We start from the raw sequence: 27,176 nt of genomic DNA on the forward strand, positions 1-27,176 counted from the left end.
AAAAAAGCAGGAACTCATCTTTTTGACAAGAACCACCAACTTCCATCAATTCCTCAAAATGACACAAAAGGAGGAGAAAGAGGCACCCACTGCGTATTCTCTGGGTATTGTAGAAAATGGGGGGTCGGTCCTTTGGGTACATGTATCTTCAAGGGTGACATCGCAGACATCAGAGGAATGAGCGCTGCTCAAAATGGAACGCCCTGTAAATGTCGCTGTGAAAAAACTGGAGAGGCCAGAGCGTCACTCAGCGCGCTGTCTGCGTCACAAACAAGCAAGGGAAGGGCAAGAGTCTTGCCGAGAGATTAACGCGCGTGCGTGCCTGCGAACAAGGGAGTGATCAAAGGAAAAAGGAAACCACCGGGGTTCACCTGCAGCGCCAGCCTGCGCCTCCTGGAGAAGCAGGCTGTGTGAGAGCTCGCTGGAAGGAGCCTGCTCTCCATGGCTTAACAGAGGAACATGAAGAAAGAAAAGACCCAGACTCTAAGAAAGAAACAGAAACTCAGAGTTGGCCAGCTGGTTGTGTGGGTAAAGAAGCTAGCCGCCAAGCCTGATGACCTGAGTAATGACCCTGGACCCAAACTGTGGGAGGAGCCATTCTCTGACCTCTGCACATGAGCCATGGCATATTCACGTGCACGTACATACACACACCATACATACACACACCATACATACGATACACATACACACACCACACACACACACACCATACACATACACACACCACACACACACCCCTACACACCACACACACCTACACACCACACACACACACACACACACACACACACACACACACCTACATACCACACACACACATTGCTATTTTTTTCCCCAGTATTTTTGGGGGTGGGATGGTGTTGAAACCCTGTCTCACTTAGGTAACCTTGGCCAACCTGGAACTTGCTATGTAGACCAGGCTGGCCTCAAACACATAGAGATCCATCTGCTTCTGCCTCCCAATGGCTGGGATTAAATGCATGTGCCACCATGTCCAGTTAAATAGAAATTTAATCTGGAAATGATAGTTTATGCCTGCAATCTAGGCACTCAGAAGGCTGAGATAGGACAATTGCTATGAGCTTCAGGCTAGTTTGGACTACACAGTGAATTCTGGGCCAACCTGGGCTACAGAGAGAGAGCTTTCTTCAAACAAACAAATGAACAAAAGTCAGATGTAGTATACGTCTATAACCTCATCACTCGGACACCGAAGCAGGAGAGCTTTGAGTTCAAGACCATCTGGGAATAAAACCTCAAGAAACAGAAGGGGTGGAGAGATGGCTCAGTGGTTACAAGCGCTGGCTGCTCCTCCAGAGAACTCATTTTGGATTGTTTTGCACCCACATGGTAACACACAACTGTCTGGAACTCCAGTTCCAGGGGCTCCAACGCCCTCTTTTGGTCTCCAAGGGCATTACACATACGCTGTGCACACTCACCTGTAGGAGAAACACCTCTACACATAAAAAAATATTTCAAAAACAACTTTAAAAAGAAACAGGAAGAAGAGGAGTGAGAGGCGGAGGAAAGAAAAGAAGAAAAAGGAAGAAGCAGAAAGAGGAATGCACTAGCATTGCATGATAAGTGTGATTTATGTAAAATAGATGTGGTTTATGCAAAAAAGATGATCACAGAGAACTGCCAAGTTGCAGAGAGAGAATAATGCCATGCTCGATACCAGCAGACTGGTGAATGAATTTACATTTGTGCATTTTAAGTAAAAACTATTTAATCTACATACATATATATATTTTTTCTTTTTGAGACAAGATCTCACCACATGGCCCTGGCTGGCCTTGAACTCACTGTATAGACCAAGATGGTCTTGAACTCACCTTTTTGCCTGCCTTTACCTTCCAAGTGCTGTTAATTGAATTCTGATCAGTTCAACAGTTATGTAATCCCAGCAATTGGAATGCTGAGGCAGGAGGATTGTTGTGACTTCCAGGCCAGTCTGGGAAGTAAGACTCTTTAAAAAGAAAAAAAAAAGGTAAAAAGTATACAAATGCAAAACAAAAGTCCTACTACAAACATTAAAAGCAACCTTAAGTGGAGGGGCAGGGCTGCTCACCAGATCTGTGGGAGTGCGTGCCTCCAGGGTCGGAATACATTAGTATAGATGAACCCTGGCTTTGCCTCCTCCAGAGAACAAGCTTAAAATGCTCTATTACCCTTCTTGGCTGTCACAAGGGCGTCATCAGGTACTGCATATCAAGTGATCATTTGACCTGTGCTGGTCATGGAGTGTGGCATGTATGTGTCACCTCTTACTGTCATTATAATTTCACATATTTATCATTAATTTCATGTGTGTGTATGTGTGTGTGTGTGTGTGTGTACAGGTGGCTGTGAAGGTCAGAAAAGAGAGTTGGATCCCCTAGAACTGGAGTTACAGGCAGTTAGTTGTAGGCATCCCAATCATGTGGGTGATGTGTATGCTATGAATATGTTTTATTTTCATTGGTTAATAAAGAAACTCCTTTGGGCCTATAGCAGCACAGAATAGAGCAAGGCAGGAATTCCAGGCAGAGATAGAGGAGAAAAGGAGATGGAGTCGGGGAGACGCCACATAGCTGCTGAAGGAGACAGACACTGGAACCTTACTGGTAAACCACAAGCCTCGTGGCAATACATAGAATAACAGAAATGGGTTCATTTAAGATGTAAGAGTTAGTTCAGAAGAAGCCCAAGCTAAGAGGCCAAGCAGTTTTGTAATTAATATAGTTTCTGTGTGATTATTTCAGGTCTGGGTGGCCAGGAACGAACAAGCAGCCTCCACCTACATGTGAGTAGTGGGAACTGAACTTGGGACCTCAGCAATAGCTACAAGCACTCCTAACCACCACCGAGACATCTCTCCCACCCCCTGCTGCCATCATTATTGACGATTATCAGCTGCATCACATATCTGAGGGGCTCTTATCCTCCAAACTTAAAACAACACGTTCGTCCCGAGATTGAACATGGGTTCAACCTGCACGCTGGACTGAGTCCTACTACCAGGTTACACCCCCAGCCTAAAGCGGGATCTTCTGTTTAAAGGTCTGAGACCACCTGCTGATGAATTAACAGGGCAGTGGTTCCTGCCCTTGGCTCGCTTTGTACAATCCCCACGTGGCTAGAAATAGAAGCAAACATTTGAGGAACACGATTTCTAGTGAGGAGAAGGACGGCCACTTCACAACTCCAAAAGAAAAAGTTTATTTATAAAATACTGACAGTTTGACAGGACATGGGACTTCTCATGGTATATATTTCAAATCAATCTTTCTTACCTTTCCTTTAAAAAATAAACTTGCTAACAAGCTATATGACATATAGATATATACTTTTTTTTCTTACAGATAGACACCTGCCATAATGAATACTCTCCCCATAATTTTTCATTATAGCTTTTAAATCAAAAAATAAAGATTTGTATGGAGTTTCGTTTTGGGAGTCTATATGGGTGAAGAAAGGTAACACATTTAAATGCTTTGGATTTGGTTCTATGGAAACAGAGGAGCGGGGCGGGGGGACTGTCCCAAGGGGGTGGGGCACCTGTGCTCAAGGTGTTGGTTAGGGTTGGTGTCCCAGTATGGGACCACAGAGGCACTCAGGAGCTGGTGGTGGCTGTTCGTGGGTCCCCTCCTTCCCCTGCCGATGGTTCACCTGGCTGGCTGCACAATGTGACACCTTCCCTGTGCCATGTGAGAAGGCGAGGGGAGTCCCTGCCTAGGCCCGCCTACTGCGAGATTCTGGCACCCTTAGAAAAGCTGTCCAGGGTAAGCATGGACAACGAAGACAGAAGGCCTCAGGGAGCACAGGCTGGAGAGGCAGCCTGGCTGTTTCCTTGTTCCCTCTGACTCATGGCAGTGTCGGGTTTGGGGTGGAGAGGGCCTGGGAGAGGCAGCGTGGGTTTGTAAACTCCCTGCAGCTCTCTGGAGGAAGATGCTTCTGGAACCCAGAGCGGCTATTTGGTTAGTCTTGGCAATCTGGGTGCAGAGCCTGCAAGAATGCAGGAGGCACTGCCAGGAGAGGAAAGAGCAGCCCCAGCATGCTAAGCGTGGGCTTCTGAATACATTGCAGATTTCCTCAGGGCACAGAGAGAAGCAACACCAAAAGGACAAGCTCGGCATGTCCTTCTGTGAACCTGTTTCTCACTGAGTCACAAGACAACGCAGTAACCCTGGTCTTAATGGCTGAGGAAACTGAAAGCTCCGCCTTACACAGGGTGGGCACCCACCACAATGTCTGGGTGGAATTCTTGGGACCTTCCACTGCTCAGCAGAAATGTAAACATGGGCCCGGAGATATCATAAAACAACCCAGAGCTCCATAGCTGGAAACCTACTAGGTGTCCAGATATGACTGGGGCGGTGGAGGCAATAATCCCCCTGGGCAGGTAGCGACTGAACAGAGACTTTTATCCTAGGCTCATCAAGGACTTACAGTTCGTGATGCGCCCAGCTGCTTGGGCAATAGGTCCCAGTGATACTCCAAATGCCAGTGACCCAGGCTACCTGTGCCTCTTGGAGATGAGGCACATCAGAGAGCGTGGCAAGAGGCCCTTTGCTACTACACATCCATGTATGTTCTGTGCATATCTTTGCATGCTTGTACATGAACACACGTTTGCAGGTGCACATGGACATTAGCAAGGGTTCCAATGAGCACACAGAAGGGGGAGGGGATCTCAGTGCACCAGGTGATTCATTAAAGGCAAAGGAAAATTGCTGTTATGTGCAACACCACACACACACACAAGCACGCACACGTGCACACACACACACACATTTTTTTTTTTAAAAAAAGAAACAAAAAAGCAAAAAAAAAAAAAAAAACAACCAATTCCTGCTTCCTCTCTAACGCTCCCTCACTGGGCTGGGCTAGGCTAATAATTCCCTAATGTAAACTGGGAACACCCTTCAATGGTTAAAGCCTCTAAAGACAGGGGGGAAAAGATGAAGCTGTTTGAAACAGTCATGAAGGACGAAAAGTAAGCGTGGCAGTGCGAGCTCAGGCAGCGTCTGCATGTGTGTGGCTCTGGAGATGCCAGATGCTGAAGGGGTGGGGGTCTAGCTGACTGACAAAGTCCAAGGTAGCCCTGGGAACCTGACTCCCCAGAGGGGCAAGGCCTCTGGCCCTTTGTTGTCCTTTGGGGAACAAGGCTGTACTTCCTGGCTTAGGATCTTTAGGACCTGCTTAGGAGAGGTCACTGCGAAAAGCCATTGTTCACAAACAGCAGTTGGGTCACCAGCCTGCTGACTTGGCTTCTGACATTTCCTGGGTCACCTATCCCAGGGGGCAGGTGTGTAGGGAGGAGCCCCACCTCCCCCAGTAGCCTGTGTCCTTTACAAAGGCCTCTGACTCACATCTCCCTGACCAGTGAGAACTAGCAGTGACTAATTAGGGATTCCTGAGGAAAGCCATAGGCTCCCCAACTTGGGCCTCTTGATAGGGCCAGCAGTAACTTCAGTGTGTACTCCCAGCAAAGCTGGTCCTTTATTGAACTGGACAGGCCCCACTGGAGCCTCTGAAGGAGGTAGTCATGCATTCCCAGCAGTGGGCTGAGCCTCAGTCAAGGGGCTGGTTAGTGTCCCCAAGGACCTCAGCCAGCCCAGGACATCAGAAAACCTCCTCCCCAAACCCTTGCTTTAGATGCTTAAAGCTGACGTGAAGTTCAGCACCCCCACCCCACGGCTTTTTTCCAGAACATTCCAGGGAGTAACAGCGTTCCCTCCTCTCAGCTATTCTTGTCCCTTGATCCTATCTGACCCGCCTCTCCTGGCTGACCAGCAGGCATCTCAACTGCCATGTCCAGTTCGGACAGAGCTTCTTGTCTGGCCCCTCGTGGGTCCATCCCAGCTCTGGCTTCTCTGAACCTAGCCTGGGAGAAGTTAGAAGGGGTTCAAGTGATCTTTGATTCTTTGTAAAGCCTCAGGACCTGGGACTGGGCCACCCTTTGGGCACCTGTGGGAGGAGACACGGGGTGCACAGATCTTGAAGTGAAAATGCTGGGCAAAGAAGTCCCAGGGTATCCTCTTGGGAGGGATTCCTGGACCCTTTTCCTTATAGGCTCATGGGGGCAGGTGCGTGGTTAGCCGGAAGGTGTACATTCAGAGGGTGTGGGGTGGTATATCTGAGCGTACAACCTTCCTACGCAGCTGGGGGGGCTGAGCTGAGCTTCCTATCCTAAGCCCCCACACCCTGACCCCATTCCCTTTCTCTGTGTTAGGCTGGTGGATGGGAAGAAAACAGTCAAGGCTTCATCCTTGCACCTCTGACTTCCTGCAGGACACCTCCTTAACGCTTGGCCCTAGTGTGAAGCCAGCACCTTAGGGGACATTCCCAGTTGTCACCTCTCCTTATCGGCATTCAGGGAAGTGAATCCAAAGGACAGGAGGCAGGGCTCAGTTATGCAGCTGTGTAAGGATTCTCTCCCAGCCCTCAGGCCCTCTTTCCTTGAATTCATAATTTTTTTAAATTGCTTTTTTTTTCTCTCCAGTAATGAGGAAGTTGCTAAGTGGATTTTCACCCCTTGCTTTTTCTTCCCCCCCTCCCCAAATAAACCAACTGCTTGGTGGAGAAGTTGAACAAGGGCGGTGAGCCCTTGGAGGGTGTTGAGGCCGGGCAGGAGGCTGGCAAGGCATGAGACACCTGCCAGGAGACAACAGGCAGGCTTCACCTCTGGGGACACCCATCCTTTCTGCAGAGGAGCAAGGATAACAAGATCTAGCCCACTGGGAAGGGTAAAGTTGGCTGCATCTCCATCTCTCAGCCCCACCTGCCTTATAGCCCCCTCTCTCCAGAGTCCCAAGCCCGTCTGTCCTCGGTAGAAGTGACTGGTCTCCAGCCCTCCACACTGCACAATGGACCCCAAGGATGTGAAGCTGCTGCAGGTCACACACGTCCAAGTCCCAAGGGTTTCTTCCCCCGCCTCCTCCACACCAGCTTTGCTGGCCCTGGAATCTCTGGAAAAATAAACTCGAGAGGTGAAAAGTTGATCCGATGTCTTGGTGGGAGTTTCTTGTGTGTTTTCTGGCAGGCATTTTGAGAAGTGGCAAAGGAGGATTTTGGTGTTGTTTCTTTCATCCTATTTCCTCTTCTGATGTCAAACGAAGGATGAGAACCCGGCTATGGGTGCCCGGGAACCAGGGGCGAGGCTGCTGGGGGGACGGTAGAGGGTGCTCTGCTGACTTGGGGGGTTTGGGGGGTTTTGGGGCGTTGGAGTCCGGCTGGCCTTGGGCCGGAAAAGGCTGCCCTGCTGGGTGCTGTTGCTATTGGGGACAGTGACATGGTCAGGTTCGCCAGAATCACTCTCTGTATAGCTGTAGGCCTGGGCCCGGGAGATGCCTTTCTGTTGGCGTCGCCACGAGTTGTAATAGGTGGGGTCACTGATGTAATGGTTGACGAAGGAGTGGGCTTTCTGGGGGTTCGTGTCCACTTCGTACTCGCTGTCGCTACCCTAGGAGGACAGAGAACCAGGGGTGTCAGCGTCCTTGTGAGGTCAGGGCTCAAAGGTACAGCATTCTAGCTCCATTCTTGGTTCTACCTCTTTTAGGCCTTGGATCTTGAACATCTCAACCCCTCGCTACCATGGCTACCACAGTGTCCCTTCATGTCCCCCTCTCTCTCCCTTCAGGGAGAGCAAGTATGAGATGTCTACCATCAAGTGTTGTCCAGGACTAGAAGGCCATCTTTTCCCTTTGTAGTACTAAGGCTTGAAAACCAGGGCCTCACTCATGCTAGGCAAGTGTTCTACCGCCGAATCACACCCAATCTCCCTTTCTAGTTTATCATTTTGACACAGGGTTTCCCTAGGCTGGCCTTTAACTCACTTGCATCCTTCCTGCTTAGCCTCATGATAGCTAGGATTTCAGACCTACACCACCGAGACAGACGGACCAACACACTCAAACCCTAACCTTTATTCTTCCCAGTTGAAATAAAATTCACTTAACATAAAGTCAACCATTTTGAAGTGAACCGTTCAGCACTGCTTAGTCTGTGACACAGTGAGCCATTAGGTCTATCCAGCTCCAGGTATTTTGATCACACAGAAGTACATCCCTGGATCTATTAAGCCCTCTTTCTCTATCCCCCCACCTCCCCAACACAACCACACTTCTCTTCAGGAACACCTGTCTGTTCTGGATTCTCCATACAGATGGGTCCACACTATATGGTTTTATGTCTAGTGCCTTCTTTTAGTTCATTATTTTTTGAGAAACAGCCTCATTGTTTAGTCCAAGATGGTCTAGAACATACTATATATCCCAGGCTGGCCTCAAGGGTCTGACAATCCTCGTGCCTCAGCCTCCTGAGTGCTGGAATCACAGATGTCATGCCCAGCTGCATCTGGTTTCCTTGACTTAGCACAATGATTTTAAGGACAGTTTCCATTTCTGAATCCTGACCATCCATGACAAGTTGCTACCCTATCAAAAGAATCCATCAATTCTTTTAAAAGATTGGTTGGGGCTGGAGAGATGGCTCAGCGGTTAAGAGCACTGACTGCTCTCCCCGAGGACCCGGGTTCAAATCCCAGCGCCCATATGACAGCTCACAACTGTCTGAAAATCCAGATCCAGGGGATCTGACACCTTCACACCAATGCACATAAAATAAAGCTAAATAAACCATAAAAAAAATTAAAAAAAAAGAAGTCTTTAAAAAGATTGGTTTAATGTGTATGAGTGTTTTGCTTAGATGTATGGCTGTATAGCATGTGTGTGCCTGGTGTCTACAGGTCAGAAGAGGCAATGAATCCGGGCATTGGAGTTATGGACAGTTGAAAGCCATCGTGTGGGTGTTGGGAATTGAACCTGGGTTCTCAGAAAGAGAACTTAGCCACTGAGTCATCTCTCCAGCCCCAAGAAACATTCTAACCTGGGCCACCCCTGTACTCTGTGACAAGAGATAAAGTTTGAGCTAGATTAAGAGTTGGGAACCCCCGAGGGCAGTGAAAATGCAGGTGCCCACCCTGAATACATGATTCAGGGTAAAAGCAAGCTGAAGTCAGGAAATCATCGTGAAAATCATGCCAACATGGGCTGGAGAGATGGCTCAGCAGTCAGAGCATCTCCTGCTCTTCCAGAGGACCTGGGTTTGCCCTCTTTTGACTTCTCCGGGCTGCTAAGCTCATATGTATGTGAATCACAGAAACACTCGAGAAAGAGTTTTAAACGCCAAGAAAAGCTCCAAATTCTCCTGTGATGACTTTAGAGGTCCTACCCGCCCCCATAAGCTATTCAATTATTCTTAACTCCGCTATGACATTCTGCAGTTCTGTGCACATGCGTCTTCTGCAGGAGACAAGTCAATCTGAATTGTAAACTCCCAATTGTGGAACTAAAATTATCACCCGCTCCTCCCCCACCCCCAGCTTCCAGCAATGTTTTGAGAGGGAATAAGACAACAGATGGAGACTCAGGGGAAGAGACCAGCTCGGATGGTGGAAGGGGTGGAAGGCACACTTAGCGACGTGCAGCTCAGAGGATGCCACCAAGCCTGCCTGTCTCCTCCGCATGCTTTGCCTTCCTCATTCCTGCCCAGCAGTGTCCCTAGCTGCCCAGTTCACTACTTATGCCAACCTAAGGAAAACACACATGCCAGGGAGAGTTCTGCCAACAAAACCCAACTTGGCCAACACCAGGGAGTTTGGGGTAACCCACTGCATCCTGTTTGATAGTGGAGAAATTGGAAGTGGCTTTGTTCCCTGAGACACAGGAGATGGAACACATGGAGCGTTCTAGGGACAAAGTCTTCTGTGACGTCTAGACCCTCAAGAGAGGCAAAGCAACTGGGTGGTGGTGGCGCACGCCTTTAATCCCAGCACTTGGGAGGCAGAGGCAGGCGGATCTCTGTGAGTTCGAGACCAGCCTGGTCTACAGAGCTAGTTCCAGGACAGGCTCCAAAACCACAGAGAAACCCTGTCTCGAAAAAGAAAAAAAAAAAAAAAAAGAGAGGCAAAGCTATGGTGTCTTCTCAGGCAGGTGCTCCTGGAGGCAGGAGCTGTTGGCCTGGCATCTCTGTAATGAGTGTTCACACCTCTGTTCTTCCTAAGGCTGCCTCCGTGCGCATGTTACCAGAGTACGGACACCATGTAGCACTGGTGTTTGTGAGCACTAACGCTGCATGGGAACCGTCACCATGTGAATGTCCATGCTGTGCAAGTACTGATTCTATGGGTTCTGGTGTTGTGAGTACTGATCTTACGTGGGTACTAGTGCTACTGCTGCAGGGCACTGGTGCTGGGTGAGTACTGCTGCATGGGTACTACTGCTGCATGGGCACTGGTGCTGTGTGAGTACTGATGCATTAGTGCTACTGCTGCAGGGCACTGGTGCTGTGTGAGTACTGATGCATTAGTGCTACTGCTGCAGGGTACTGATGCATGAGTACCACTGCTGCAGGGCACTGGTGCTGAGTACTGATGCATGAGTGCTACTGCTGCAGGGCACTGGTGCTGTGTGAGTACTGATGCATTAGTGCTACTGCTGCAGGGCACTGGTGCTATGTGAGTCCTGATGCATGAGTGCTACTGCTGCAGGGCACTGGTGCTATGTGAGTACTGATGACGCATGAGCACTACTGCTGCAGGGCACTGGTGCTGAGTGAGTACTGATGCATTAGTGCTACTGCTGCAGGGCACTGGTGCTATGTGAGTACTGATGCATTAGTGCTACTGCTGCAGGGCACTGGTGCTGTGTGAGTACTGATGCATTAGTGCTACTGCTGCAGGGCACTGGTGCTATGTGAGTACTGATGACGCATGAGCACTACTGCTGCAGGGCACTGGTGCTGAGTGAGTACTGATGCATTAGTGCTACTGCTGCAGGGCACTGGTGCTATGTGAGTTCTGATGCATGAGCACTACTGCTGCAGGGCACTGGTGCTGAGTGAGTACTGATGCATTAGTGCTACTGCTGCAGGGCACTGGTGCTATGTGAGTTCTGATGCATGAGTGCTACTGCTGCAGGGTACTGGTGTTGGGTGAGTACTGACGCTTCATGGGTACTGGTGCTGAGTGATAGTTCATGCTATGTGACTGAGCACTGATTCCGTGACTACTATTGAGTATTAATGCTGCATGGATACTGATGCTGTGTAAGCGTCTGTTCTGTGTGAGTACCAATGCTATGTGAAGGAACGAGGATGCTGAGGCCCAATGAGTACTGCTGATGCACAGGTCCTGGTACTATGTACTGACTGTGTGCTGAAGCCCTGTTGTTCCAATGCATGGGCATGAGTGATGTAAGGGCTGTTGCTGAGTGCTGAAGTGGACCAAGTGCAGAGAGAGAGGGAGGGAGGGTTTTGCTGGGACCTCAGCTCAGATCACCCTGATTTTCTGAAACCCACACTTGCTTTTAACTTGCTCTTACTCCCACCTGGAGCTCCTAGAGGGGAATGAGAGCCCCCTCCCGCCTGCCAGGGAGACAAATGCTCCCCAGACATCTGCTAATTTACAAGGCTCACCCCTCCTTGCTATCCCTCCCCTCCTACCCACCCCCTGCAGCCCTAGCCTCTCCCGTTAGCCCCCTTCAGTAGCCATCTTCCCCAGGAAGGTAGAGCCTACAATGGACAGGCCCTCAGTCAATTCTCCATGGATTCAAAGCAGCACAATGTGAGCCGTGAGTGCGTGTGTGTGTGTGTGTATGTGTGTGTGTGTGTGTGTGTCTGCCCAGCTGCCTACCCAGAACAAAAGACATATAGACAGGAGGGTTCCATATGCTGAGGCCAGGCTAATAATGCCCGGAGGCGGGAGGCTGGGGGTGATGGTGGGGGTGGTGGGTGGGTAGGGTATCTCTCCTCTAGAAGGCCCAGTCCATACATTTGTGTGTGTGTGTGTGTGTGTGTGTGTGTGTGTGTGTGTGTGTGTGTATTTTGAGGAAAGAGGTGGGTTCTTCAGAGACTAAGAGACTGGAAGTGATCCCCTCCCTCATCTGGGCTACCAGAGGCTCCATCCTACCTGACCACATTCTGGGCACAGTGCTCTGCCCCTGCCCCTGGAATGTGCTGGCCTTTGAGGCCGAGTTGCTGCCTTCTGCAGGGGCTGCAGTCTTGGGGATTTGAGTGGGATAGAGTGATGCTGTAGTCCAGTCATTGAGGAAAAGCCCCAGATCAGTGTGTGCCACTCCTACAATGCCTGAGCCTCTGGGGTGAGAGGTGGTGTCCTGGCCCTAGCTAGCATGTCTGTAGCCGACACAGGTTTTCAGCTTGGGGGACTGGTCTGTAAAATGGTAGCTTGCGGCTAATCAGTCAAAAGGAGTCAAAGCAGGCAAGGGTAAAATAAAGTAAATGGTATTATTGGGGAGAAAGACTGGGGCAGGGCCGGCGCTTCAATGGGAGGACTCAGAGCCCCCTTCGGAGAGATCAGGAGCAGCCAGGGATTGGAAGCTGCTTCAGTGATGTCACCAGAACGGGGCAGCCACCCAGCCCCTGCTAACCCACAGTAGGTGGGCCTGGTTTGGGGATGGGGTGGGTCCTCTCTGGCTTTTCTGGGGCCAAATCTGAAAGCCCATTCATCGACATCACCTCATACCACAGACCAGCGGAGGTTCTCTGTTGAGCACCTACTGGATGCCTGGCCCTCTGGGACAGCAGCCCTGACAGATGGGAAGGCTAGAAGAGAGGGTGCCCAGGAGGTGGGGTCAGAGCTGTTGGCCAGCCCCTCCCCCAGCTCCCCAAGGCCAAGGAGGAAGGGGGGTGGTCTTTGCCTCAGACAAACAGAGCAGTTCCCGCCTCCACCTCCCTGAACATCTGTTTCTTCTCAGGGTGGGGGCGGGGGGTGAAAAGAAGGAGCGCGGGGACCAGGGGCCCCAATGACAGCTTTCTGCTCTCTCTCAGGAACTGAATGCAGCTTCCCAGGAGCGGGCAAGCACAAAGGGGGCTTTCAGCGCCCGGCCTGTCAGGCCATCAAGCGACTGCTTCAGTTCCCTGGCCTCTTAACAGCTCTTCAGAGCCATTCAATCAGCTATTCCCGGGTCTCATGAGCAGGAGGGCAGATGCCAGGCTGGGGGATAGGAGTGGGGGAGGAACCCAGATGGAAAACCAACCCCAGAGAAAAAGCTGAAACCCAAAAGAGGAAACAAAGCCCCTTGCTTCTCTGCTCATCTCCAAAGGTGTAGGATGAGAAGTAACCCAGGGCTTTGAGACATGTTTGAGATCTGAGACCAGGCAGACGCGTGAGCGTGCGTGCGTGCGTGCGTGCGTGTGTGTGTGTGTGTGTGTGTGTGTGTGTGTGTGTGTATTTTGAGGACACAAGTAGGTCCTTCAGAGACTAAGAGACTGGAAGTGACTCCCTCCCTCATCTGGGGTCCCAGGGGCTCTGTCCAACCTGACCACATTCTGGGCACAGTGCTCTGCCCCTGCCCCTTGGATGTGCTGACCTCAGAGGCAGAGTTGCTGCCTTCTGCAGGGCTAGGGTGACGCCATGCTAAAGGGACTCCTGAGAATCGTCAGAGGACTCCACTGATGTCCCCTTGAGGGATCATTTGTCAGAGCTCTGGGTTCCCTGAGGGAAAACAGCTTGAAAAATATCAGCTTAGACAATGTCAATGTGAATTCCCAACCTGTGCCCTTGCAGGTAAAGTGATGGTCTACGATGCCTAGCTGTCAGGGATGTCTGTGGTCAGTGGCCTTGAGGGAGCTTCCTGAGATAGGTCTGGGGTGGATGTTGTCCTCAGGGTCGGCAGGATGTAGACGGAGTCTCAGTGACCTGTTCTCCTGAGCTCTGTGACCGGGAGCTAGATGCTTGACATCTCTATCTCCAAGTCTCCACATTCCCAAGTGCTATGTGGGAGACCAACCCACTACCACGGTGGGGCTGTTGGATGCTAAATGAGATGCATAAGGCAGGGGGCTTAGCATGGAAAAGTCATGGCAAGCTTTTCTGCCCTAGAGACCTTTCTTTTTGGGCTAAGGAGAATGAGAGACAGACAAAGCCTTAGCTGACCCTAAACAAAACTGGACAGAAGCATCCTAGACATTTGCAGCAGGCAGAGGCCATGCAGGAAGGGGACCTCGTACCTGACTCAGACCCACATGGCTCCTTCTGTGCCTGGCCCAGACCTGTACATACCAGACTGAATGCCAGCTTCTTCTCGGACCCCTGTCCCCACCCCCTGCATCCCTCTACTGCATGCCTTTGGGCAGTGACCTTTCCCCCAGGTCTCTTTTCCTTGTTTCAACTTCTTCAAACCTTACAGGAAGCAGAGAGAAGTTTGGACAACCCCTTCTTCCTACAGTTAGTCATTCTGGTCCCGTGATGGGTGGGTGGGAATTGAAACACGTGGTTACTTATGCATAGGTAGCCTTCCAGACCGTAACAGGACGTCACAAAGATTCTGAGTCTGCACTGAGTTCCTCAATGTGCCTGACCTACGTCAAATTATACTAGGGAAGGTATAAAAGGGAGTTGGGGGCTCTGAATTTGTTGGGGGATTATATATGTGTGATACCCCCACACCCACTCACTCTTTCAATTATTGTATTAGTCTAGAAGTGGTCATAATGCCACCAGTACCTTCTAGGGACTCTGAGGACCAAGCAGTATCATTCACTCCCAATTCTTGGAGCCCATGCTAACAACTAGTAAGTGTTCCACACACTCAATAAATGTCATATAGGATATGATTGGTCCAACACATTTTCTTTATACTTTTCCACATAGGTTTAATTCTTTTCAAACGAGCTTGAAGCTGCCCAACCATGAAACTGCTAGGAGCTGGAGCTCAAAATCAGAAGGCACACACGGTGGGCTCGGCGTTTCTTTTCCACTGGCACGTGTTTGTGTGCTAAATACGGTGTTTTTTTACTACTGTTATTTTGAAAATGGAGTTGGAATACAGCCAGGCTGCATTTTGAGACAGTCCATCAAACACGTCACAGGCAAATCTCTTTGTGTGTGCCTTAACTGTGCTCGGGGCTCTTTTCGTTAGCATCTCTAGAGGCACGGCCGTGGGTCCTTGGGAAAAGTCAGTCTCTTCCTCTCACCCTTCACCCACATCATGCTTGGCGGCCTCTCTTACACTGCATCTCATCATATATGTTTATTTTTAAATCAAATTGATGCTTTGTTTATCACTGTCTCACAGGAGAGAGGCGGGATGCATTCGCACCAGTTGTGGAGAACGGGACTCACAGTATAAGCCAGGCTGGCCATACAGGCTCACACATGGGAGACCTGGGGGAGGGGACAGCTCAAAGAGGGAGTGATTCTCTAAAAGCCAATGACACTGAGGGGGAGTGGTTGCTGATCATCAGGGACCCGCATCTGTCATCTACCCAGGACTATCATTGGGGGTGGATATGCTACACTCTAGACCCTGACTGATCACCCAGAGAGCTCTCGGAGGGAGGGTTCCCAGATGTGTGTAACAAGGGTGCCAGAGGGATAAGGCCAGCTACTGTACATCCAGGTCTAAACCCTGCAGATCCGAAGGAGCACCTGGCGGTCACAGCCATGTCTCCATCACCTCCATGTCCTGAGAGTAGTTTCAAGAAACGAGGCAGAGGCCAGTGATGTGGTTCAGGGGTAAAATTCTTATCTAGCATCTGGGGGACCCTAAGTTCCATTCCCAGGACCAGAGAGGCAGGAAAATCTGAGAGAAATCAGAGACAGCCCCACCCTCTATGATTCTGCTGGAGCTGCTCTAAGCCCCGGGATAATGCAGAAACACAGTTCCCATGGCTGCCAATCCTAGAAGTATAGAAGAAAGCCATCCAGATGAATCAGGGTCCCGTGTTCCTGGTAATTACAGAGCGGCAAAGCTGCTTGCCTAGGGTCCCTTTGATGACACTTAAGAACCTGGGGATCTGGCTATTTACCAGCATCCAGGCAAATAGTTTATATCTTAAGGGATGCAAAGCTACACATGGGGTAGGTGTTCTCTTACACCATGGTCTCGGGGTCTTCCCAGGCACTCCTGTCTCTGAGATGCCAGGGTTCTAGCACAGCCTCCTGGAACCTGGGTTCTCTACAGTGGCGCCAAATGCTTGGTTTTCAAGAACACCGTGAAAACCTGAAAGACCTGATTCCCGCTTTGTGCCTTTTCCTGAGCCTGTGAGGAGCTGCATGGCTCAACTTCATCTTGCTCAGCGTACCATGCTACCCGCCTTGTGAGGGTGAAGGGTTACTAAGGACCGTCCCAGACACAGGGTGCTAAGAGACAGAGTGGACTCCTTGCAGGTTTAGGCATCATATCACAGCCCAGGGCTACCTTTCGAATGAACATATCCCCACTGCAGCCCTCTGGGGAGATGGGACTATCATTCAAATGTGCAAGCAAAGCTCTGTGGAGAGGTGGGAGGGTGTGAGGGGGGTAGCAGTGTTGAGGGTGAGGGAATAGCGTTAGTGCCTAGAACATGTTTTGCATTTATTCTTTAACGGTGGGCTTGATTATATTTCCTCTTCCTGTTTGTTTGTTTGTTTTTTTTAGAAACTCTACAAGTTATTTGTAAACATGACCTAGAGGGAGTGGAAATGAATGTCTGGTTCCTTTAGATGTCTCACTGGACAGATTGGGAGACCTTTAGCATGCTAGGGAAGTACTCTTATCCAATGAACAACGTGCCTAGCCCCTCCCCCTCCTCCTTTTTTTTTTGTTTTGTTTTGTTCTTTGAGACAGGGTTTCTTTGAGACAGGGTTTCTCTGTGCAACAGTCCTGGCTGCCCTGGAATTCGCTTTCTACACTAGGCTGCCCTCGAACTCACTGAGATCCCTCTGGTGCTGGGATTAAAGGCCTGTGCCACCACTGCCTGGCCCTAGCCCTCCCCGACACTGCACTCCTTTAGTTAACTCTTTATCTTCGGTACCAAGGTTCCTCATGAGTCAGAGTTACTGAGAACCCAGGATGGGGGGGGGGCGGGGGAGGGAGTTTGGCGAGTGTGAGAGACCAGGCTCTCAGGTCTCAGGTGACCACGCTGAGGTAAACTCTGAGCAGGGCAGGAAGTGGTGGTGATTGACCTATGAATGACTTCTGGAGAGCTTCTCCAGCCCTTTGGTCTTTATAGCACCAGCCAAAGAAGAAAGGGAGGGGAGAAGAGAGGGAAGGAGGGGGAGGAAGAGGGAGGGAAGGAGGGACGGAGGAAGGTTGGCTGTGTGATGAGACACTGTTCATCCCTTCATCCCCATTGGTAGCAGCCACACTACCTGTCCGGTCACCGATTAACCCTTGTGCCCCTCACCTGGGAGTCCGAGATTTCGGAGGGTTTCTCTGTCAGGCTGCTGCTCTCGGCTGGGATGAGGTCATTGTACTTGGTGACATCTTCATCAGAATAGTGTAAGCTGCCTGGACTGGGCCTGGGAGGGGACCTAGGGAGAGAAGGGAATGAGGCAGAGAGGTGGCCTCAGATAGGTCTGGAGGAACACAGGCTATACAAGCCCCTCTGTCCTGGGTTCTTCCTCCCTGTGGCCACACTGTGTCAGCCCAGGCCCTACAGAGAGAGGCTTGGAGGAAGAGGAGGGAGAGAAAAGGATGCCATACTTATGTTCTTGACCACACAGGCAAACAGTATGTCTGTCTGTGTGCCCAGGCACACACAGGATCACTGTGAGAGCAGTTCAGGATCAGTTTGGGTCTGGTTTGGTGAAAACAAAATTTTTCTCATTCCCATGGAGGCACAGGAACATGTGAACCTCTATGTGTGTGTCCTATGAGTAGGAGAGGCAAGGAGACAAGGGGAGGTGTGGCCGTGGGTAAAATGCCCCCTTGTTCCCTGTGGCAGGCTCAGGAGCTTGCTCAGTGGGGCTGTGGTAGCCATGCTGGCCTTGGGTGAGTTTAACCACAGCTTCAAATGCCTCTTTCTTTGGAAGGCTGGATTGGCGAGGGATGAGAGCCTGCCCGCTCGCCCTCAGCCTTCCCCTCCGCCCCCTTGGCTTACCCCTTCAAGAGGAGACAGAAAGACGCTTTGTGAAATTCCCTCAAGAAGCTGCCCCGCCTCTCCCAGCCGGCTGCCTCCAGTGAGCCGTGAATGTCAATATGGCTGAGGCTGGAAACAGGAGTCCCTCTGGCTGTGGCCCCAACCTCCTTTGAGCTTCTGGAAGCAAACAACTGCCTGGATCCTATCAGAGGAGGAGCAGGCAGGTCCCAGGAGCATTCCCTGCCCTTGCAAAGGGGCAGCCTGAGGGCTCCAGGGAAGCAAGATCAGGAGAGACTGGAGTCATGAAGAAGTCAGGAGTGGGAGTTGGCTCCCACCAAGAGCCTCTACTTTTTTCATTGTTTTTGGCTTTTGAGAAAACGTCACATGCAATGCAGGCTGGCCTCAAACTTTATGGAATTTAGGGATGCCCTTCAAGTTCACAGCACACCTAGTTTCCAGTGTTAGGGATCAAAGCCAGGGCTTCATGCATGGCAGGCGAGTTCTCTGCCAGATGAGCTATACCTCAAGGCTTTTCCAGGCTGTTTCCAGAGGCTGAAAGATGGTGGCAGGAGGACACCCTCAAACAGAAGTAAGTCAAGCTCGGGGAAGAAGGTTTTACTCTTCCCTTGCCAAGGAGGGCATAAGCAACAATGGACCAGTTCCTGGTACCTCCCACTGGGTGCTTCAGCTGGGTCCAGCTCGTCTCTGGGGTATACGGCCATCTCTAAGGCCAGTTACTAGTGCAACTGACTCCAAACAATTGTAAGCTGGCTTCCACAAGGCTCTATGTTTCTGCATTCTGCAGCCATCAGCAGAACTGTTAGTACCCACCCACCTCCTCATGGATTTTCTAACATTCCTTAAGCTGTGGCTAGGTTTGGTGGGACTAACACAGACCCCTGGGGGTGCTGCTGGGGTCCTTCATGACCTTCTGCTGGCCATTGGCAGCCCTGAAGCTTGGATGCTATTTCCCTGGACCTGGAAGGCCAAGCGGGCATTGCATGTTCCATGCTCCTCCCCAGCAGGCACAAGAGGCCCTCAAGCCTCTGTCCTCTGCCCCCACATGCACAGACAGACGACAGTACCTGGTATACAAGCCATTCTTCCTGCAGAAAGAGTTCTTTACGGACAGCCGCCGGTTGTTGAGCTCCAGAGCGGGAAAACTGCTTTCATCCAAGCTCAGCATCTCCCCATGGCCAAGGGCTCCTGACTTGGTATTGCCTCCTAAGGATGGGGTGGTGGGGGGGATTGGTACCCATCAGACAACATGGCCATTCCTTTCCAGCTCCATTCTCTCACTTAGCCCGCATGCTCCTTTTTCATGCTTGTTAACATCAAGACCCAGATTAGAGCCGGAGGTTGTGTGGAGGAATTCCTGGCTGTTCCACCTGAGAGGATGCATCGCCAGGAAAGAGACCTACCCCCCCCCCCCACCAATGGGAAGGAGACCCTCAAGAGTCAAGTCTGCCATTAGGGGGCGCAGGCTGGCTCACCTGAGTCTGTCTTCTTGGAGTACTTCTTGCTCTGACCTCGGATGATGAGTACGAAGACCAGAAGCAGGATGAAGATGAGGCCCACTAGGGCTATGACGACCAAAAACCACCATTCCTCATAGAAGGGGCTGGCTTTCTGGGCTGCAGTGGGGCAGGGGACAGTGTCAGGCCCAGGGTACTCCATATCCCCCTGCCGCAGACTTTCCTGTTCCATTTGGGGTTCCACCAACTGTTCAAGGGTGTTATGGGTAGATGGGGCCTGTGCACTCAGAATTCCAGCTTTGATCTGTAGGCAAAGTATTGCCTGGAGGACTGTTTCGAGCAGAGTTTTATGGTTTAATTGATGAAGAATCCCCTGGATTTATTAAGGAATAGTGCTGGGATTGATTAGTGATGTCTGTCAGGGGATCGGGAAGAAAGAATAGCAGTATGTTAGCTGCTTTTGTTTTTCACTCTCTTGCCTTGGGCAAAAGACTTTGATAGACAGACTCTGTGTGGGAAAGGATGCTTTTCTGGCATTTAGGAAGTCTGGGAGAACTACTCTCAAAATTGTAGTTTTTCTTCCTTTCCTTTTCTTTTTTTCTTTTAAACTGATGACAGAAAGCTAGGGAAGTTGGGAGAGAGATCACATGTGGTTTTTTTTTTTTAAATGCCTCTGCCAGGTAGGGCTCCCTTTCTACCAAAGCCCCCTAGTAATTTGCTTCCTGTACCCAGAAACTCCTAATCCATATCACTTCCAATGAGGAGATGGTTCTTCTATTCTTGTCTTAGACTCTTTGTTTTCTATAGTTTGGTGCTGTCATCTGAGCATAGGAGAAAGTATGTGGGTGAAAAGAGGAGCTTGGTTGCTAATGCCCCACCAGAGAGCAGAGGCACAATATGAGTTGAATTTCTACCTTCATATTCCAGTGGTCAGTGAGTGACCAGGGTCTTGGTGTAGGCCTACTGTCCTGTATGGACCCAGAGCTGAACTAGGTGAGAGGAATGAAGAAAAGGGGAAGGGAGACAGTGAACATGGCCCACCTGGGTGCCACTCAGCGAGGTCTCAGATGGCACCAGGATTAGCCCATGGTCCGCCCGGGGCTGTCTTTTGGGAGTGGGGTGAAATGGCTTCCATGGAAACAAAGTTTATGACTTGACTATTCCATGGCCTCCATGATCCCTCAGAACTCTAAGCTACATCAGGCTTGGGACCCAGAGTTCACAGTTAGAGGGACTGAGGGACAGACAGACAGTCCATTTGGATGACAACCTTGATGCTTCCGCTGCCCGATGTCTGTCTCCCCCCCACCCCCCACTCCCCCGCCGCCACTGCCAAGCATGTCATCAGGCTCTTCAAGGACTCTGATCTGTCACGCTAAAGGCTGGTACCTGGCACAGACTGAGAGGGGCTGCTGGGGGTGCCAAAGCCATAGTCATTGACCGCGATGACCCGGAAGTCATAGCTCACGCCTGGCTTCAGGATGTCCATGCTGAAGGTGTAGGAAGTTACCTCCTTGGGGATGTCCTTGATGAGGATGTCCCAGAGCCCCTCATCTGCAGGAGCACAGAGAGGAGGCACTGTGAGGTGGAAGAGCCTCAGATTCTCCCACCTCATCTGGTTCTTGCTGCACCTCCCTGAAGGTGGGTCCCATCAGGTCAGTGGCTCAACACTGTGCCTGAGCCTGACTCTTAGGAAGTCTTGTGGATGCTGGGAGAGGGTGTCTCTTAATCTTTTCTTTAAAACTAAAACATTTAAAAGCATGTAAAAAAATTGTGCAATAAATTCTCCAACAATCAAAGCAATACAGCCTGAGCACCCTAATCTGAGAAGCTAAACTCTAAAAGCGACATGCCTATGATCTTAGCAGTCTGGAGGTCAAGGAAAAAGAGGACTCCAAGTTTGAGGCCAGTCTGGGCTGTACAGTGAGACCTAAAAGAATAAAAATAAAATCCCAAATGTTCCCAGACTGAAACATTTTGAGACCTGTAACACATCAAGTGGAAAGACCACACACGATAAAACTTTACTTCACAAAGTATTAAAATAGTGTATAAAATTAATTTTAGGCTAAGTGTACAAAGTATATCTCATAAGGAAATTTATGTTTAGATGTGGGTCCACCCAAATAATGTGTGTGTGTGTGTGTGTGTGTGCCTGAACATGTGAAACCATGTCTGGGCTCCTTTCTATCACTCTCCACCTTTTCTTTTGAGACAGCGCCTGCTATCAAATATTTTTTTTAAGGATTTATTTATTTATTATGTATACAACATTCTGCCTCGATGTGTGTCTGCACGCCAGAGCAGGGCGCCAGATCTCAGTACAGATGATTGTGAGCCACCATGTGGTTGCTGGGAATTGAACTCAGGACCTTTGGAAGAACAGCCAGTGCTCTTAACCTCTGAGCCATCTCTCCAGCCCTGTTATCAAATCTTGAACTCAGCAATTGGCTAGACTGGCTGGTTATGGACTATGGGGATCCCTGCTTGCCTCCATCTCCCAGTACCAGGGTCCCAGATTCAACCTCAGTTTCTCCATGGGTGCCAGGGATCCATGGCCAGCAAGCACTTGGCCTACTGGGCCACGCTCCTCACCCCATCATTGGTACTTTTGAGTATCTACTTGGTTATTACCTACACTATTTTAATTTTAATGGGTCTCATTTTGTAGCCCAAGCAGACCTGGCACTTACATTCCCCCTGCCTTGGTCTCCTCTCTTATGTCTTTTTGTTTAATCTCCCAGGCTGTGAAATCCTCAAGGGCAGGATCATGCCCGGCTTGTCTTTGTTTCTTTATAAACTGGCACTTAGCTCAGACACCTTCCCAGTGTGTGTTAAACCAAGGACTGCAGACTTTCCCCAGGGTTTGTCATAGTATTATCAGTAACTCGGTGCATAGTTCAACATTTCATTCCCTGAGATGTATTGGGGTTCAGCTCCTCATGCAACTACTGTAAGCCATGAAGATGTCCCACGCCCTCAAGCTGATGCTCCTGTGTAAGGCAACCCAACTGTGGTGGTGGTGGTGTGAGTTTTAAATTTTCAAGTCCACAGCAATGGCAGGAGGTAGGAACTGCTATTCCCGTTTGAGAGATAAGAGAACCAAGGCTCGGAGAGCTTAACTCACCTTCCCAAGGTCACACCACCGTGGGTAGCCCGCAGCCTGGCATTTTCTACTCAATTACCTGACTCAGCCTGGCACTGAATTTCCTCCTGGTGGCCAGGAAAGTGCTGGGTGTAACTGGTGTTTGCTAATAGGTGCTGCCTTCTAAAAGCTGAGCCTCCTGCCTGCTGTTTGTACCTCCCCTAATTTACCCCCCCCACCCCCGCAACACACAAACACAAAAAAATGGGGTCTGGGCAGTGAGAGAAGCTGCTGGAATGTCCCTCAGTGGCCTCTAGTCTTCTAGTCAGCAGATGCATGTGTGTTGGTGGGGGGCAGTACACAGGCCTGTCAGTCTTCGAGTAAATCCCCCCCCCCAGCTCTGTTTTGCCTGGCAGCTCTCTGGCTTGAAGCAATTAGTTTGTTTAGTTTAGTCTGTGTAGAAAGAAGCGCAGCAGCCGGGCATGGTGGTGCACGCCTCTAATATCAGCACTTGGGAGGCAGAGGCAGGTGGATCTCTGTGAGTCTGAGGCCAGCCTGGTCTATAAAGTGAGTTCCAAGACTGCAAAGGCTACACAGAGAAACCCTGTCTCTAGACAGAAATAACAACAAAAACCCCCACAGCAATGCAGGGGTATTTTGCTGCCTCCAAGGCTATTTCAACATGTTAGCATGGAGGGAGGATAAAGGGGGCAGACAGCTCAGAGGGGGATACCCATCTCTGAAAAGCAGCTCACTTTCCAACAGTTTTAGGGGTTGTTCTAGCATCCTCCTGGCTCCCTTCCGCACTTTCCAATCATCCTCCCCTTCCTGGAGCTGCTGACTTTGGCCCTTCTTGGCATGCCACTGAGTGCTGGCTCAGTCTAGCCTCCATTCCACCGGTGTCACAGCCCCCAAGCTTGGAAGGGCAGTGGTTCATGCTGGGCCTCCCAGGGAATACTGGAAAATCAACAAGCTGAGCTCCAGGGCCAACATGCCACAGCCTGGCACCAGGTGGGCCCGCTTGGGCAGAATAAGCAGGCACAGGCCTTGGTGGGGAGATGCATGTTGAGGCCTCTGGGCCAACGCAACAGCCGGTGCTGGAGGTCCAGGGAGGGACCATCTGGAGGTGGGGGAGAGCCAGTGCCACCTGTGGCGTGGGTGATACGGTGGATCTGAGGTCTCTAGATGCTTAGCTACTCTGGTTAGCGTAAGATAAGGGCAATGGTGTGTGTGTGTGTGTGTGTGTGTGTGTGTGTGTGTGGTGGCTTCCAGGACCTCCCAGAGTACTTTACTCTTCGTTATTGGGGTGATGAGCACCGAGCCACCCTGAAGAATAGAAAGCCTGTGGTGGGGATGGTTTAATTCTCCATAAGTATGATGGGGAGATAGCTCAGCCAGCAAACTGCTTGCCCTGCAAGCGTAAATAAAGATCGGAGTTCGATCCCTAGAATCCAGGTTTTGTTTTGTTTTGTTTTTTAAAAGTGGGACATGGGTACAGTGGTAAGCATCTGCGACCTCATGGCAGAGACAGGAGCATCTCTGGGGCTTGCTGAGCAGCCAGCCTTAGCTTAATTGGGTGAGTTCCAGGCCAGTGAAGAGGCCCTGCCTTGTAAAACAAGATGAATAGCACCTGAGGAATTACACCTGAGGCTCACCTCAATCTCCACATGCATGCACATTTGTAGCAACATCACACGCGCTAACACACACGCACGCACGCACGCCCGCCCGCACGCACGCACGCACGCAGTCAACTACCAATAGGTTCCTCTGCCTCTGACTATAATTCTCATTTGGGCAACAAAGACTTATCTTTCTTCTATCGCCTAGGCACAGATCCTCATCCTCTGAATACAAAGAGCAAGCCTGCAGCTCTTGGCTGACTTGGGCCACCCTGATTAGCTTGGAAACCTAGCAACAGAGGGAGCTGGAGCCTGGGAAGCAGGTGCAGGGACAGGCGAGGGTGAAACAGGAGCGGAAAACAGTCCCCCTCAGGAGTGACTTATCAGCCGCTCTTGTCCTGAAGGCTTTGGAAGTTTTTGGGATTGGATTTCAGGCTTGACAGGAGACGTTGGTAGGACAACAAGAGCTAGTCACAAGTAGGACATGGGTATTTAACCAGCATGAGCCAAACCCTTGCTTTCCTGTGTCTGTGTGTGCATGTGTGTGCGTGTGTGTGCGTGTGTGTGCATGTGTGTGCATGTGTGCATGTGTGTGCGTGTGTGTGCGTGTGTGTGCATGTGTGTGCGTGTGTGTGCATGTGTGTGCGTGTGTGTGCATGTGTGTGCGTGTGTGTGCATGTGTGTGCATGTGTGTGCATGTGTGTGCGTGTGTGTGCGCGTGTGTGCGTGTGTGTGTATGTGCGTGCGCACTTCTGTGTAGAGGTCGGAGGTGGGTGTTGAGTGTCTTTGTTAACTGCTCTCTACTGGAGCGTTTTAAGACAGAGTGAAACTAGAGTCCGCCCGTTCTGACAAACAGACTCTAGGGGGTCCTCTCATTTTCATCGGACCAGTGCTGGAATTATAGGTGGGCACCACCATGTATGGCTTTTTTACGTGGGCATTGGGGATCTGAATGCAGATCCTCGTTGTCCGCACACCTGACTGATTAAACCATTTCCCCAACCCCTCCTCTGGCTTCTTGAATGATCTTCAACCTTAACTGGTCTGTACAAGGTGCTAAATTTCACTTGCAATAACGCACGTGCTTTGACAGATGGAGGACAGACACAAGTCCAAGGGTTAAAGGCAGGAGAAAGGCAGGAAGTGGGCCACAGAGAGAGAACAGCCTAGCCTGGGCGGGCATACCTGACGGCCTGGCCTCTATTACATAGCGTGTGATGGGTCCTTTGCCAGGGTCTCCGCTGGACCAGTGGATGGCAATGGCTGAGCTGTACCGAACGATGATTGGTACTCCTGGTGGTCCCGGGGCACCTGCAAACACCCCACAGTGGGTAAGGGCGTCTGTGGAGCCATTATAGCCACCCTTTCCAACAACCTGTGCTGGTGGGAGGGGGCTGGGCAACCAGACCAGCTCTAGCCACAGCATCTCCAAGAGCCTGCAAATACGGTGTCTGAAAAGAGTGTCTCAGGCTGGGCCTGCCAGGATGTGACTATCATCTCCCCTGTTTCCCTACACCCCACATTCCGAATCTCAGGTCAAGGTAGGGTGTAGGTGATGATCAGTCAGAGGGCTGAGGCATTGAAGTCCAGCCAGAACGTATTACGTGATCCATTCATGGACTCCTTCAGGGATGGGTGCCTCAGCTTACCCATCCACGAGGGCCCTTGTGGAAGAAAATCCTGAAAGGAGGAATCATGGCGGGCAGCAGAGGCGAATGAATTGATGGTGGACATGCCCAAGGATGAATTTCCCTCCACCATCTCCTTCCGTGGCATTGGATAATGCCTTCCCTGTCTCTTACTTGAAATCTCCTAGCCCCATGTGCATGTGCTGTTAGGTTAGGTGGGAAGAGAGGAGACTCAGGCCCTAGGAAGCCTAAAGAAGAGAACTTAGGGAAAGACATGTCTAGCATACTGAGATGCTGGAGGAGGGAGGTAGAATAAGACCCAGGAGGCAGGTTGCGTTGACACAGGACTGGGCCAGGCATCTGTCTATACTGTATCCCCACTACTTCCCTGGGAGTGTGCCAATATAAACCTGGTACCTGCCTTGCGACTCTTGCCACGTGTGATCCCCACCAAGCCTGTTTCCCACTAGACATGGAGCTCGCCATCCCTAGAGCATAGCACACAGTAGGTGCTTTTTGTATGCTCATAGTCCCAGGGGTTGAGGCAACACTGCATGAGCTAGTGGCCTCTGGCTGCCCGAAGGGATGAGAGCATGAGTCCAGCCTCTCACCGAAGCCCTCTGGGGCCCAGGAGAGCTGGTCAACTCAGACAGGACACCGGAGGCTCCTCACACAGCTGGATATCCCATCGCCAGGCCCCTATATCTGGTCCTGAAGGTGCAGTTTTTGGGGGGTCTCATTTTCTTCCCCCCTTCCTTCTCTAAGGAGCATCCTGCCTGCAGCCCACAGAGGGGAGACACGACCTGAGAGTGGGGTTCAGGTTGTGGTGGCCTTCAGAGTCCTTGCTGTTCACTCTGTACAGGACATCCCTCAGGGCTGAGGGAAGGGTAGCCGCCTGGGTTTTCTGGCTATGGGGCAGGGAGGGGGAAGGAGGAGGTGGCATTCTGGTGGCCTTCTGAAGGAAGTGGGTCAGCTGGATGCTTCCTCAAGAGAGGGGTGGAACAGCAGGGTTGCTTAAGAGGTGGTTTTCATGTTCAGAATGGGAAAACCTGAACCCATGACAGGGCCTGTGGAGAGGAAACTCTGACTGCTCCAGGGTTCTGGGAGGAAGGTGGGGCAAGACAAAGGTCGTCAGGGGCAGTGAAAGAGGTGATTAGGGGAGGAGCAGAGGGTTGGTCGCTGACAGGGAAGTACGAAGTGGCCTTCTGGGTATAAAGGCAGCTGGGAAAGGGGGTCTTGGGTGTTGGAGACACTGGCCTGACTGTGAAGAAGAGCGTTACTGGAGGTGTTAATTACCGCCTCCAGGGTGGTGGTCAGAGGAGACGCCTGCGTCTCTTGGCAGTCAGAACCTCTGTGTCCTCCCGGAGAGTGTACATTTGGACAAGTGCTGAGGGGTGAGTCTCTGCACTCTGCTCTGAGAGCCCCTGTTGGGGTGGGGGGAGGGGGAGGCATGGGGAGGTGCTTCTGGCCAGCCTGGAGGCTTGGACACCTGCCAGGCAGCCTGCTTCCTGGA

General features: G+C 50.9%; 1 protein-coding gene across 1 annotated transcript in view; it reads right to left on the reverse strand.

The window, feature by feature from the left end:
- Nucleotides 1–3,183: 3,183 nt before the first annotated feature.
- Nucleotides 3,184–27,176, reverse strand: part of Sdk2 (sidekick cell adhesion molecule 2) — a 280,717-nt gene continuing 256,724 nt past the window's right edge. Inside the window, exons 40-45 of the mRNA XM_075990014.1 lie at nt 25,221–25,346; nt 20,718–20,882; nt 19,347–19,487; nt 18,939–19,077; nt 17,179–17,305; nt 3,184–7,453 (exon numbers count right to left, since the gene is read on the reverse strand). Of these exons, the coding sequence (XP_075846129.1) occupies nt 7,100–7,453; nt 17,179–17,305; nt 18,939–19,077; nt 19,347–19,487; nt 20,718–20,882; nt 25,221–25,346 (1,052 nt within the window). The 3' untranslated portion in view covers nt 3,184–7,099. The remainder of the gene's footprint in view (nt 7,454–17,178; nt 17,306–18,938; nt 19,078–19,346; nt 19,488–20,717; nt 20,883–25,220; nt 25,347–27,176) is intronic.

The sequence above is a fragment of the Microtus pennsylvanicus genome, chromosome 11 (assembly GCF_037038515.1).
Source record: "Microtus pennsylvanicus isolate mMicPen1 chromosome 11, mMicPen1.hap1, whole genome shotgun sequence".
Classification (NCBI taxonomy): domain Eukaryota; kingdom Metazoa; phylum Chordata; class Mammalia; order Rodentia; family Cricetidae; genus Microtus; species Microtus pennsylvanicus.